This window comes from Colletes gigas, unplaced genomic scaffold, assembly GCF_013123115.1.
Source record: "Colletes gigas isolate AHSC1104 unplaced genomic scaffold, ASM1312311v1 Colletes_gigas_Sc00007, whole genome shotgun sequence".
NCBI lineage: Eukaryota > Metazoa > Arthropoda > Insecta > Hymenoptera > Colletidae > Colletes > Colletes gigas.
In genome coordinates this window covers 3,702,795-3,715,696 of record NW_025106636.1, presented here as the reverse complement: position 1 = coordinate 3,715,696, position 12,902 = coordinate 3,702,795, and the positions used below count along the sequence as shown (strand labels likewise).

General features: G+C 37.8%; 1 protein-coding gene across 2 annotated transcripts; it reads left to right on the top strand.

Annotated features, from left to right (window-relative positions):
- The first annotated feature begins 1,975 nt into the window (after window positions 1-1,975).
- Window positions 1,976-12,207, top strand: LOC122396249 (protein O-GlcNAcase). Of its 2 annotated transcripts, XM_043394468.1 has the most exons (13): window positions 1,976-2,317; window positions 2,466-2,517; window positions 2,610-2,943; window positions 3,023-3,467; window positions 3,543-4,117; window positions 4,185-4,505; window positions 4,627-4,801; window positions 7,150-7,203; window positions 8,531-8,616; window positions 8,681-8,850; window positions 8,970-9,165; window positions 9,271-9,430; window positions 9,517-12,207. In XM_043394468.1, the coding sequence occupies exons 1-13, from the start codon at window positions 2,248-2,250 to the stop codon at window positions 9,651-9,653; spliced, it is 2,775 nt and encodes a 924-aa protein (XP_043250403.1). In that variant the 5' UTR covers window positions 1,976-2,247; the 3' UTR covers window positions 9,654-12,207. The 2 variants fall into 2 exon arrangements, with proteins under 2 accessions (XP_043250403.1, XP_043250404.1); XM_043394469.1 differs by lacking the exon at window positions 7,150-7,203.
- Window positions 12,208-12,902: the final 695 nt, after the last annotated feature.

The window sequence follows — 12,902 nt, the reverse complement described above, 5'->3', positions numbered from 1 at the left end:
TCGGGTAGGCGCGTGTTCGCGTGGCAGTTTTGTTCCTGTAGTTACGATTTCGAGAGTAGAAATCTTGCTGATTCAAACGGTGCACTTGTGCTGTTTGTTTCGGCTTTATTTTCGACTCCTCGAATCGCGCGACTCTTAAAGTCGCTCTCTCGCGCTCGCGGTCGGGATCAGGTCCCTTTCGAAACGTTCGTCCCGCTCGAGATGACCACGTATGCTCTTCCAACAATTCGTATATTGTTGGAAGACTACGTATTGCACGAAATCTCGAGCCCGGTCTTTCGTAAGTTTCAGGCATCGGCAGGACCGCCGAAGAAAGAAAAGGCTCTCGATGAGCCGAAGAGGCCCTGACAAACTGTCTCAAGAGTGGGCTGCAACAAATGGCTTTTCATCTTCATCCTCGGATGAGAATGGAAAGTCATTCCTGTTACTACTTTGTCACTTAACTCGTCTGTAGTTGTAGTTAGTTTATTTTTCTGACTCGCTCACGTATGCATGTACCTGATGGTACATGATTGCACCATACATGCCAGCCATCCGTCCCCATAACTCGCGGTTATGATATACATAGAGTTGCGAATATCCAATAATCGCGTTTGCTTGTAGAGTTGCGAATCACTGTTTTTCGCGTTTCCTTTTCAGGGTAGCGTTGCGCCTTGTCACGATTCGCGATTGGTTTTTTGCAAACTTAGGTACCGAATGTTTGCTTAAAAATAGCGTTGCGAATTATCGATAAACGTGATTGCTCGTAGAGTTGCGAAATACTATTTTTCGCGTTTGCTTTTCAGGGTAGTGTTGCGAACAATCACGATTCGCGTTGCTTTTTTACTCTTTTATATATATATAATAATGAATGTCAACCGCGTTTGTAATTTTCACGTTATAAATTAGCGTTGCGATCTTGATTAATCGTGCGATTTTTTATTTAGCGTTGCGATATTTTCAATGCCCAAATTCTACCCCAATTGTAGTACTAGTAGTAGTTAGTTTATTTTGTGGCCAGTACATGTCTATGTACATGTACCAATAGCCCCTGATTAAAGTTAGAGTTGCGAATAATATACAATGTTCGCGTTTGCTCGTAGAGTTGCGAACAAATATTTATCGCGTTGATATATCAGTGCTGCGAATAAATACGATTCGTGATTGTCTTTATGCAAACCTAGGAACCGGGCGTTTGCTTTAAAAATAGCGTTGCGAATTTTTAGTAAACGCGATTGCGAATTAGAGTTGCGAATTACTATTTTTCGCGTTTGCTTTTCAGGGTAGTGTTGCGAATAATTACCATTCGCGGTTGGTTTTATTCTTACAAGTCGCGTTTGGAATTTTTTCTATTATAAATTAGCGTTGCGATTGTTGATTTATCGCGTTGTTGCCCCGTAGTGTTGCGATATTTAAAACGTCTAACTTCATCCCCATACGTGCCACTCTATTGTAGTTTGAAGTAGCTTGATGTAGTTAGTTTCTTTGTACAATTTTATTTATTGTCTGATTTATGTTTCAGGGAAACATCGTGGGATCAATCAAGACACCAAGAAGAAATATTTTTTCATATTTATTTGTTTTATATGAGTTATATATTTTATTGGATATGAGTTTTTGTTTCAGGAAAACATCGTGGGAGTGACGAAGACACCAAGAAGAAAATATCTTGTCAAAACATTTCTAACTTTCCTTTTCACTCTCCACCAACAATTTATTTACTGGTCCAAACAGATTGTCCGAAAGGAATAACACGTCCTATTGTAGCTACTTGCTTTCGACCTAAAACGTGCTCGTACATTCGACGAAATCGACAATTTGTTAAAACTACTTTCCCGCGCGATCCTGACGACGAGGAGCTCGCGTTTGAAACCGTAACCTCGATTCGAAACGTAGATGGCGCCACGATCCAACGGATCTTTCCGTTAATCGCTTTGTGTGCAGTCGATGGGATCGAGACTCGAGACATCGTTCAGTATCGACCAGGGCAGCGGGTGATGGTGGGTGTAGTACTGCAGTCTGTGTCAAATACAGGAAACGGTATTTTTGTTCCTTCGATATCGTACAGTTCTGAGTGAATTCTCTCCTCGATTGAGAACACGAGTAATGCTGTCGTGACATTTGCTCGAAAGAGTTGTGCCGCGAGGAAGGCAACGTTGATTCTGGTATCCTGCGTATCTCGGGGAAACGACAGCATTTTGCAGCCGACAACTCTTCTAGCCATTTTCGTGGTCCGATACTAAACAAACGTGTCTCCTGTGGCCCGCAATGGCGGAGACAAATGGAGCCGCGAATTTAAATATGAAAAACGGGAATTTCATCTGTGGCGTCGTCGAAGGTGCGTAAACAGAAGATCGAACGACACGAAACATACGTATATGGTCATCGTTCGCGACGGCTACGCGTAGGAGGGGGAACGAATGGAACGCGATGTTAGTTACAATAGCTCGTGTTGTTCCCATAAAAAATAAATTTTGCTATTGCAGGTTTTTACGGCCGGCCTTGGACCACCGAACAAAGGAAGGACCTGTTTCAAAAGTAAGTATATCACCATAATTTTGAGCGCGTACGCGTGCCGTGTCGAAATCTTGATTCGATCGTATCGAGATGTTTTATTAAATGGTTTTCAGACTGAAAAAATGGGGAATGGACTCCTATTTGTACGCGCCAAAAGATGATTATAAACATCGCGCGTATTGGAGAGATTTGTACACAGTGGAGGAAGCAGAACATTTAACGGGGCTGATAACAGCTGCTAGAGAATGCGGTATTACGTTTTATTATGCTCTGTCGCCAGGCTTGGATATCACTTACTCGAGCACAAAAGAAGTTACCATATTAAAAAGAAAATTGGAGCAAGTTAGCCAGTTTGGTTGTACTGCCTTCGCATTGTTGTTCGACGATATAGAGCCAGAGATGAGCGAAGCGGACAAAGAAGTGTTTCAGTCGTTTGCTCATGCACAAGTATGTATCAAATATTTTGGTCCGTGTGTCAGCCGTGGAATATTTTTTTTGATAATTAATTGCAACATTTGGTTAACAGGTTTCTGTTACAAACGATATATTTCAACACCTTGGTCAACCTACATTCCTTTTGTGCCCGACACAATATTGTGCTACGCGTGCAATGCCAAATGTAGCATCCTCAGAATATCTCAATACACTTGGAAGCAAATTGGCTCAGGAAATTGATATAATGTGGACCGGTCCTAAAGTAATATCAAGACTTTTGACCGTTGAATCCATCGAGGAAATTACCGAGGTTTTGAGGAGGCCACCGGTTATATGGGACAATTTACACGCCAATGATTATGATCAAAAAAGGGTATTCTTAGGGCCATATTCCGGCCGATCTCCCGATTTGATTCCCAAATTGAGAGGCGTTCTGACGAACCCTAACTGTGAATATGGAGCAAATTTCGTAGCAATTCATACATTGGCACAGTGGAGCAAATGTAACATCGATGGAAAGAGAGATCTAACCTTGAGTAAGTATTTAATCCCGTCTGATATTGTAATATGTTAAGATCGAATTAGCTTATTGTTTATTACGCACTTTCCAGACGATTCTGCCGACATAAGGCTAGAAACTGAAACGGAGGACGGCTTGATCGGCGAAGATGTCCCTTCCACGATGTCTCCGAATATGTATCATCCTCGACACGCTCTAAAAAATGCCATTAACGATTGGTTACAAGAATTTAACAAAAAGAAAGCCGTATGGGGCGTCATAGCAAAACCACAACCATGTGTCGCTCCGACAATCCCAATTCCCATAATTCCTTCCGTGAATACATGTATGAGTCTCACGTCGACAACGACGACTACTGTTTCCTCGACGCCAGCGCCAATAACAACATCCACTCACCTTCAAGCGTTGGCTGAAGTTTGTTCGAACGTGACGTCCAGTGACAATTTTGTGCCACCTTCTGGTCCAGTTATGAATTCTTTAGTATCCGACACAGCCGTTATTAGCGAGCCCATTATTCCAACGATTTCGACCAGCGTCGAACACGTCACAGCTTCGAACACTTTGTCGTCCATAGAACCGATGGATTGCAACACAACGCCTAACAATTCTCCGGCGCACGCGGCCAAGATTCACACGGAAGACTATGTTATGATAGAAAATACTTCGGTAAGTCTCGGATATCAATAGTAATAATAATTATATTTATATATAATGTTGTGATTTTGTTTTACAGACGTGCAGTGAAGCTTCCGGCAGCATGCAAGTAGAAGTAGACAGTACTTCTCCCGTAGTAAATGGTACTCAAATGATCGTTGAGAACGACAGTGAGAATCATGACGCGACCGATCACGCTGATCAGGAGTCTCCGGATTCCATCGACGCTGACAAACGATTGAGGCAAGAGGATTTATCGTTACTGTGCGATCTCTTTTATCTGCCGTTCGAACACGGTGGTCAAGGTATTCAATTGCTACAAGAATTTAATTGGTTGAAAAGCAACGCTCACGTTGTCATGAGAAAAGTGAAAGAGGACGAGGCTGTGTCGCAATCCAATGTAAGTACTGCCCTTATTTTATATTTAAAGTAAAGTGTGCGCGTAAATGGAAACGCGACTCGAGATGTAAATATCCATTCTGAAGGCGTCGATATCGAAATTTTTCCTATGGAAATTTCAGATCGAAGAATGGCACGCGCGCGCGGCTAAATTAAACGACATGTGCAATGCTGTAAATAGATTATTTCAACGGCTTACATATTGTAATAATCGTGAGTTGCTATATGATCTGTATTCGTATGTGTGGGATATGAGAGGGGTTGTATCTCTCTTGAACAGTTACGTGAAATGGTTGGGTAAGTTGCATTGTTACTTATATAATGAACTAAACACATTTAACAGTATCTTGCTATATTTTAATACGTATCTTTAAAAAGAAACATTAAGGTGCTTCGATCCATGTAGAAAATAGTTCGAAAACTTCAGACGTAGAATTGTAATTGTGATGCCATCTTTAATATCACATAATCCCTTACATCATTTGTTCGTGTAATTATGAACCACGTAAAAACAGTAATAGTAAAGTATACAAAGAAAGTTCACTCAAGATGCTAGTATGCTGGTACAATGATCGATAAAACAAAAATTATTCATATCGGTTTTCGAAATGCTAACAATTTTTAATTTTTTTTTTTATTTAATTTTTTTCATTATCTGGACTAGTAGAGAGTTGTATTTGTTGTGCTACAGATGAGTGCTGTTATTAATTTTTCTCAAAAGTACTATAATTTACTACCTATACTTATATTTCAGAACAAAAGTGTCTCGAGTATTGGTAAGTGTAATGTTCTATTCTTTTTTTTAATTCACTCATTTAGTCATTTTACAAGGAAGCTGTGTTTTTATGTAAAATGTATATATCTTATCGACGAAGATATTCTTATATCTAATATAAATTTATGTCCAAAAATTGAAAATACTTTTATAGAATTTGTATTTATTCTGTATTGAATACATGGTTTTGTATCCAATATCGGAAAATGTTCAACATTTTTTAATAACGTGCACAGATATCGCTCTGCACTTCCATGTAAAATGATATCATTCATACAATCATAAAACACGCAAAAAACATAAACTACTAATTCCGAAAATTACTGATAACTTGTTAACTTATTTATACATGAATTTAATGTGTTGTTCACTATAGATACTCTTTACGAATGCAATTATTAGAAAATTTGAATATTATTTTGTTTCTCCGAATGAGGATTAAGTAAGAAACATCGTTTCTGAAACATAAATTAGCACACTAAATTATAATACAGCACAACAATCAAGTTACACTTTTAAAAAAAGGAAAATCAGTTAAAAGATCGAATGATTTCTGTTATTTTCGTTGGTCGTAGAAATTTTAGTGCTTAAAAACACTTAAGAAGTGAACAATGATCAGTAATAGTTGGAGCTGAAATATTTCATAGATCGCATATCTGTGGAATCGCATTTGTACATTTGTTTCTGCGCTTTAGAATCAAATGTACCGCGTGGCGCGCGATACGAACGAACACGGGTTGCCGTAAGTCAAAATCAGAATGAGTTAATACCATGAGATGTACTTGCTGTTTGAATTTTCTTGGTACATTCGTATTTCCGGCAGATACTATTGTACAATTGCAAAATACATGATCCCTTATACAAAACTGAAACAGAAAATAACTCATTCAACACCGAAAAAAACCAATAATTAGGCTTTTTATGTTCGACTGCATACAAACCTTTTTATGAAATGATTTTCTTGTTTGTCGACTGACGGCTTCCTATTTATGATTCTGTTGGCAAATGAAGCGAGTCACAGCACTTCTCGTCCTTTTCTTTGTACCTTTTAATAGCAAACTTGATTCTAAAAAAATTGTAAATATATGCGCATTACAAGAATAAGGAGAATTGATGTGGCTTTCTGGCGCGATACAGTAGTTCTTCGCTTCAAGATTGAATTTTTTCCCCCGGCAGTAAAGCACGGAATCACCCTCCGCCATTTTCTTTTTCTTTTTTAAATGATAAAACTGCTTTGACGAAAAATTTTTATATTCTTCGTTACATCTTCGTATGGTAGATCGATGAGGTTTTTCTGATGAAAATGAGTCCAAACATGACTCGTGTAAATGCAGGCATCTCTGAACAAAGTTGTGTTTGAATTGTCATCGACAAAATCTTTGCAATTCATTAATAATATTCTCATAAAGATATAATGAAAAATATTAAAAATGATGAGCTACGCCTCGAAATAGAATTCTATTCCCACCCTCGATTCAAGGCGGCTGTCGGACCCGATCTTTTGTCTTGAAGCGAGGAACTACCGTATTCGGCGAAACAATTTTCCGTAGCAAAGACTTTCTTGGGAAACTATTTAACAGCATCAATGTGGACCCGAACAAATACTGTGTTTTAGATAACCTTGTGCCAGCTATTAACATATTGGTTGACTTTCTTTCGCAGATTGTTTGGCAGAAATGTATTCGTTGCATTGGAATTATATAACAGTGATTTCACGTGCTGTAACGTTGGATAAAGAATGTCACACGTGTAGAGGAAAATAATTCTTGCAGCGAATAGTTTTTGCCAGCAGTATGAGTGTATGAGGAACAGTACACCCCTTCAATTCATTGACTAACGTCCATTTCTGTGTTTTCTGTCTTGTTGATAGCGTTTGGCAGATTCCCGTCGACGATGACAACGTTTACCCAGGGCAGCTACACATGTATGCAATTCACCAGTCTGAGTAATCCAACAAAAAAAAAAAAACAGCGCGCGATTCACAAAGCTTCAAACCAGCGAAGACAGTCGCATACTATCAGTTTGCGTTTGAAGCTTTGTAAAAAAAAATATTATAATTAATAACAAGCAAGAGATTTGCGCGTAGAAGCAGCGTTCTGATGCCTTGAAGGATCTATGTGTACTCGACACAAATTCAACACAAATACCTTTTACACATAATATAGTTTGCAACCGGATGGAAATACTTTCTTATTTTGCAAAAATTACGATAACATATACACACAAATTTTGTACATACAGAACAATTTGTGTATATATATTTTTACTTAAAATTTTACTCTATAACATTCATCTCTATTTATCAATTGACATAAAACTGTCCACGTATAATTTTTGCATACAAAGTAGCTCCATCTACAGCATTTACAAAATTGGCAAAGCTAGGACACAATATTATGAACTGCTGAGAGTTTCTCCTGAATATTGTACTGGTCAGACACAATCCAACAAAAGTTGTACGTTGTACGCTTTTTTTTTTTTTTTTTTTTTTGAAAAAAAAAGTTATTTTTCAGAGTCCACGAATGTATTTTATTATTTCCAATAACGCGTAACGGTTCTGCGAAATCGTGTTTTTGTTTTCGAGAAAGCATCTTTCATGACTTGTGAACGACCAGTGAAACATCCTCCTTTTGCCAACTTGCCTGTACTAATTTCTTTTAGTTCCAGAAACAATGTTCTTTTCAGGAGTAGTAGGAGTTTTATTTCAGGCGCATTTTGGCAAACTGGATTACCCTCTCACCAATCCCATTTTCCCTCCCATAACCGAAAATTTATCACTGCGCGAACTTTGGTGCAACATTCGTTAGTAAATTTTCGTTGTGTTCGCCTCGATAATCAATAATTAATCGTTGAACGCTGGAAATCAGTAATCGATCGTTTCTCGCGGTGTTTCTTTTATTTAAAAATTGCTCGATATACAGTCGATTCGTTTCGAACATGTGTGTGTGTGTTAAATGTAATTTCACTTAGTCGATAAAATGATGCACCGTAGTTATTCGATACGGATGGATTTCTTTATTTCGCAGTACGATTATATCGATCTCGTACAGTAATGTATTTAGAGCGAGGCGAAGTAAAGAAACATTGAGCGCCATCGATCGAACTGTACTTTATGCATGTTAAAAATTTAAGCAAAATTAGTGCTCAGAACAGTGGAGACCATTTCATTAATTTCATAAACCGCATTATCGCGCGCACATAAGCCCTGTATTTCACCGTTTATTAAGCCCAAATACTGTGTCCCGGGATAGGGTTCTCGAATGGTTGGAAAGAAACGTTCATGAGTGGGGATCAAGAGCCATGGGTATTCCGCGGAGGACTAACAGCTGATTTACAGGTGCGTTTATTGTATTTAATCGTTTCAACAGGCACGACGATACAAATTTTTTACTTTTTTACAGAGATTAATACCTGTAGACAGCGGTAATGATTTGTTCGTTTACAAAGCACCGGAAGTGCCCAGTAGTAAAATCTATACGATTAGACCCTACATAGCAAGCGACGAAGAAGCGGTTTACTCTGTGTGCAATAAAATCTGTGGCTGTACGATGCCGTCTGCAGTAGTGGATAGGTATAAAAGTGCAATAAATTTAAAATATACGCGTTGCATTCATAACGATACTGATAATTTTCTATTTTATAAAAATAGAATTCTCCAAACGTTTTTGATACATTTCATTTTTAATGCAGATTCCTCGGCGGTTTCTTAACACTGAGTCCAGAAATGTGTATGGTCGTCGAAGACGAAACCGGTATAGTCGGTTACGCGTTGGCAGCCTTGAATGTAAAGACTTTCAAACAAAAAATGGCTGTTTCCGTAATTCCTGAATTGTGTATGAAGTACCCGTTAGACGACAACATAAATGATTTGCCACAGAATGTTCAGGTATCAGATTTAAGTAATTCTCTGCTATTGAAAAGGCCAAGAAAAGAAAAACAGGATAAAGAATCGACTGTTCATTTATTATCAACTTCTGTACTTTGATTTTAGGACGCGATACGGTATTTCCATTCGTTTAACCCAAACGTGTCCGAACAATTGTGTAGGCAGCATCCGTCGAAACTTTTCTGCGCAGTATTACCAAGCGTGACGGACCAGTCGGTCCCTAAAAGACTAATCACCTGTATTCTCGCCGCTCTGAGAGCAAACGGTGAATAATTCTCGAATGAAAACTGAAATGGCGTCGCGAGAAGCAGAATTATAATTGAGAATCCTTTTCTCTGACGATGGTTTCAGGTTCCTTCGGTGTACACACCACGATGTCGTGCACGGAGAAGGAATCGCACGAGTTTTACAGTAAATTAGGCTTCGTCGATTTGAACCCGGCGCACGAGGAGCATCCAGGTATCAAAACAATGTGTAGAAGCTTCTAACAAAGAGTGAGTACACCAGTGTTATTTGTGAATAAAGTATACTTGCTCGGCCCGTCGTCGAAGAAGGCTTCTCTGTGACTTAGAAGCGCATAGAAATTATTTATTTCTAAAATAATCTAAGAGTATTTCTGTCCATTATGTGTTTTTTGTACAATGGACGGGAGATTATTTGGTCGAAGAAATCGATACCTTTCTATGGGAATACGAGAGATAACATAGGCAGATTTCACGTCATACGATCCTCGATGATTCGTAATTGCTTTCCGAGATCCGTAACCCAGAATGTCTGCCTTCTTAAATTATAAAATCACCCAACTGTGTTTTAACGATATACGCGTACATGCAATGTATATATAAATTAAATGGCGGCGACGTCCGCGTCCCCCGAGTAGAGAGAAAGAACGTGAAAGTGTAAAATGTGCAATAATGAGCATCAACGGAGCGAATCGTCACAGAATGGAGAAAAAAAAGAGGAATCTGTTTATTTTATAAATTTGCATTTGTGTGTTACAACGCTATGGAACTTCCGTATACCCGGTATGCTTGTGTATTAATAGGAAGTTTTCTTGAAAAGAAAATGTATATAACGTGTTGAATGATGTATGGTGGATAAAAAGTAATGCCAGTATGCGTGTTCAGACGATAAATTGTCGAAGCTTTTTTAACCGGTTGAAAGATATTTTCTTATCGTGACACTGACGCCACAAGAATTGCGACGAAGGTGTTTTTTGTTTTAATTTTTTTTTTTTATCCGTGTTCCCGAGAAAGCATTACCTGATCCCACAGGTATCTTATCGCTTCGTAGTAAAATTTTCACTACGAGGTGTACATACTTTGTCCTCGGTACGCCTACCCACGAGGCCTTTTTACGTTCAATGTATCGCCTTTAATATTATTGCTCCTAATCGCGCAGATTGGCTCCACGCTTGCAATACATAGACATTTCTGTGTATATACCACCACAAGATACGATATGTAGAATTGTTTAGAAGATATTCATTATTTCATTAGCGTCCAAATGTATCGGAACAGTTAATTAATCGTAATCTGAATAAGATGAGTTCTTTTTTTTTTTATGAGATCGTTTATTTTAATGATAATAATTGTTTGTCACAATCGTCGGTAACCGAGTCACGGGTGAAAAGCATGCAAAATTGTCCACGTTCTGGAGAGAACGGTAATTATAAATTAGTAACGAGTTTATAACAATTAGATCGCTACGTTGCTGATTAAATACTAACGAATTAGTTGCCCGTACTATCTTTTATGCGACAGTGTATCAAATGTACAGAAATCAGTTGGAGAAGACGCTCACACGCACTCATGCAACAGAAGAAATGAAATAAAAATGGAGATCATAGATATTTGCCTTATAACTATTATCAGTACTATTATAACAGACAGATGTATTGCGGACTGTGGCGTGATCTTTTCATTCTGCTCGAAACAGAATCGTGCTAGGGTTCGATGTAGTGCCATGAACGAGAAAATCGCGGGGCGTTCGATCGTCGCGAAAACCATTCGCGTAACTCGGATCGATTTTAATTCGGATTACCACTTTATAGGATTTTTATACTCTTAAACCGCGCTTTTACGACGATCGAACAGAGGGAAGCTGTCCTGACGGGAATACTGGAAAGCATTCTTTATAATTTCCGTCCTTTTTGCAGACTTATTAATATTCTTTCACAAATGGGGCACACTATAAGTCTTCGCGAGTGTAACCAAGTGTTTGAAAAAGAAATTTCTGTTTCCAGTACCATTTAATAAAACGAAGAAATCATCTAGAAAAATTGGATTTTCTCCTTAGTTTTTTAGGAACACACGTATAACTGTTTCTCTTTTGTATTACTATAGGAAAGGAGAACTACGGAATTGGACCCAACGTTCGAATAAAATTTGTATCCAACAAGTTTTTACAACTTTTTTCACAGCTATTAAGACTATAGTATGTCTCATCGTCAAAGAAACTTTCCTAGGATGAGTGCACAATGAATTGTTATTAAGATTTGTTTAGAACCACGTTTATCTGGTGGAAAGTACGTTGATACATCTTCACAAAGGATTCAGTTAACCCTTTATAACCCCGTGTTGTCTCGTTATTTTTATTTTAAAGCAAAAGTTTGAGAAATACAGTTATCAGTGTCTTATCAGAAACGAAATATAATTTGGGTTGTAGAGGGTTAATGCAAATGATTTTGTGCACATCTCTTTTGTAAAGTGACAAACTGTTTAATATTTATGTTCCCCATCCATCTTGGAATCTTACGATGCGTGCACAGTGATGTTTCCAGTTATCTCGTCGTGTATTTGTAAGTGATGTATGTGTAGTTAACACTATGGAACGATATGTGATTACTACTGATTTATTTAAATAAATATGTCAAGACTGATACTTTTGGCGTGATCGAAATTGAATAGAGCGGCTGTGCTGCAACGCAAACAATGATTTTCGCAGGAATAGCTGATAGACTTTGTTCAATTTTTCAGATGTACCGTTGCAACGTCGTTGTACTTTTGCAAATTCTGAATTTCAGTTTGGCATTGTAATATCTGAAATTTGAAGGAAATTGCATGAACTCGATATGTTTCGTGAAACGTACTTTCTTACTGTAACGACTGTTTTTTATATTCACTAAAATTATTGTATCGAGCACCTTCTCTATTTCTTTTTCCAGCAAGTTTTGTTTGGTTCTAGGAGTTGCTCCATCACCATTTTCTATTTTTAGCCGATTCATGGATTCTAATATGTCGCTAATTTTCTTGTTAATATTTCTACAAGAAACGAACGATTCAATTACATTTTTTTTTTGTATAAATTTTTTACACAAAACTTAAAAATTCCTCACTCACTCGGGTGGAAAGAATCTCTGTCTGCATTTCTTAGATTTAGATTTTTGTTTGAATATAGAAGCATAATCCTCCGGATCGAAACCAAAAGGAATATCGTCTATCGAATAAATATTTTACTTAATAATAGGATAAACACAGTGAAATTCGATATATTGTACCTTCGTTTCGTTTCATCGCTTTTTCCATAGCTATGTTAAAACTTCTTCTGTCGCGCCTCCACTCTTTCAGAACAGTTTGATCCCTAAACAATCGAATCTGCTCAAATAATCGTGCTTTGCATCTAATATTTAGAATATAGAAACTCTTACTTTAATTTTTGAAGTAACGATGCTTGTGTGTTAAATAATTCTTTTATTTTTGAAGCTAATAACAAGCGATGTTCCATCGAAGTATTTT

Excerpts from the sequence above, each read along its gene's own strand:
- LOC122396249 (XM_043394468.1), top strand. The coding sequence starts at position 2,248 with ATGGCGGAGACAAATGGAGCCGCGAATTTAAATATGAAAAACGGGAAT. Across the intron at positions 4,118-4,184 it reads TTATGATAGAAAATACTTCG|ACGTGCAGTGAAGCTTCCGG; the intron begins GTAAGTCTCGGA and ends TTTGTTTTACAG. Across the intron at positions 9,431-9,516 it reads CGCCGCTCTGAGAGCAAACG|GTTCCTTCGGTGTACACACC; the intron begins GTGAATAATTCT and ends CGATGGTTTCAG.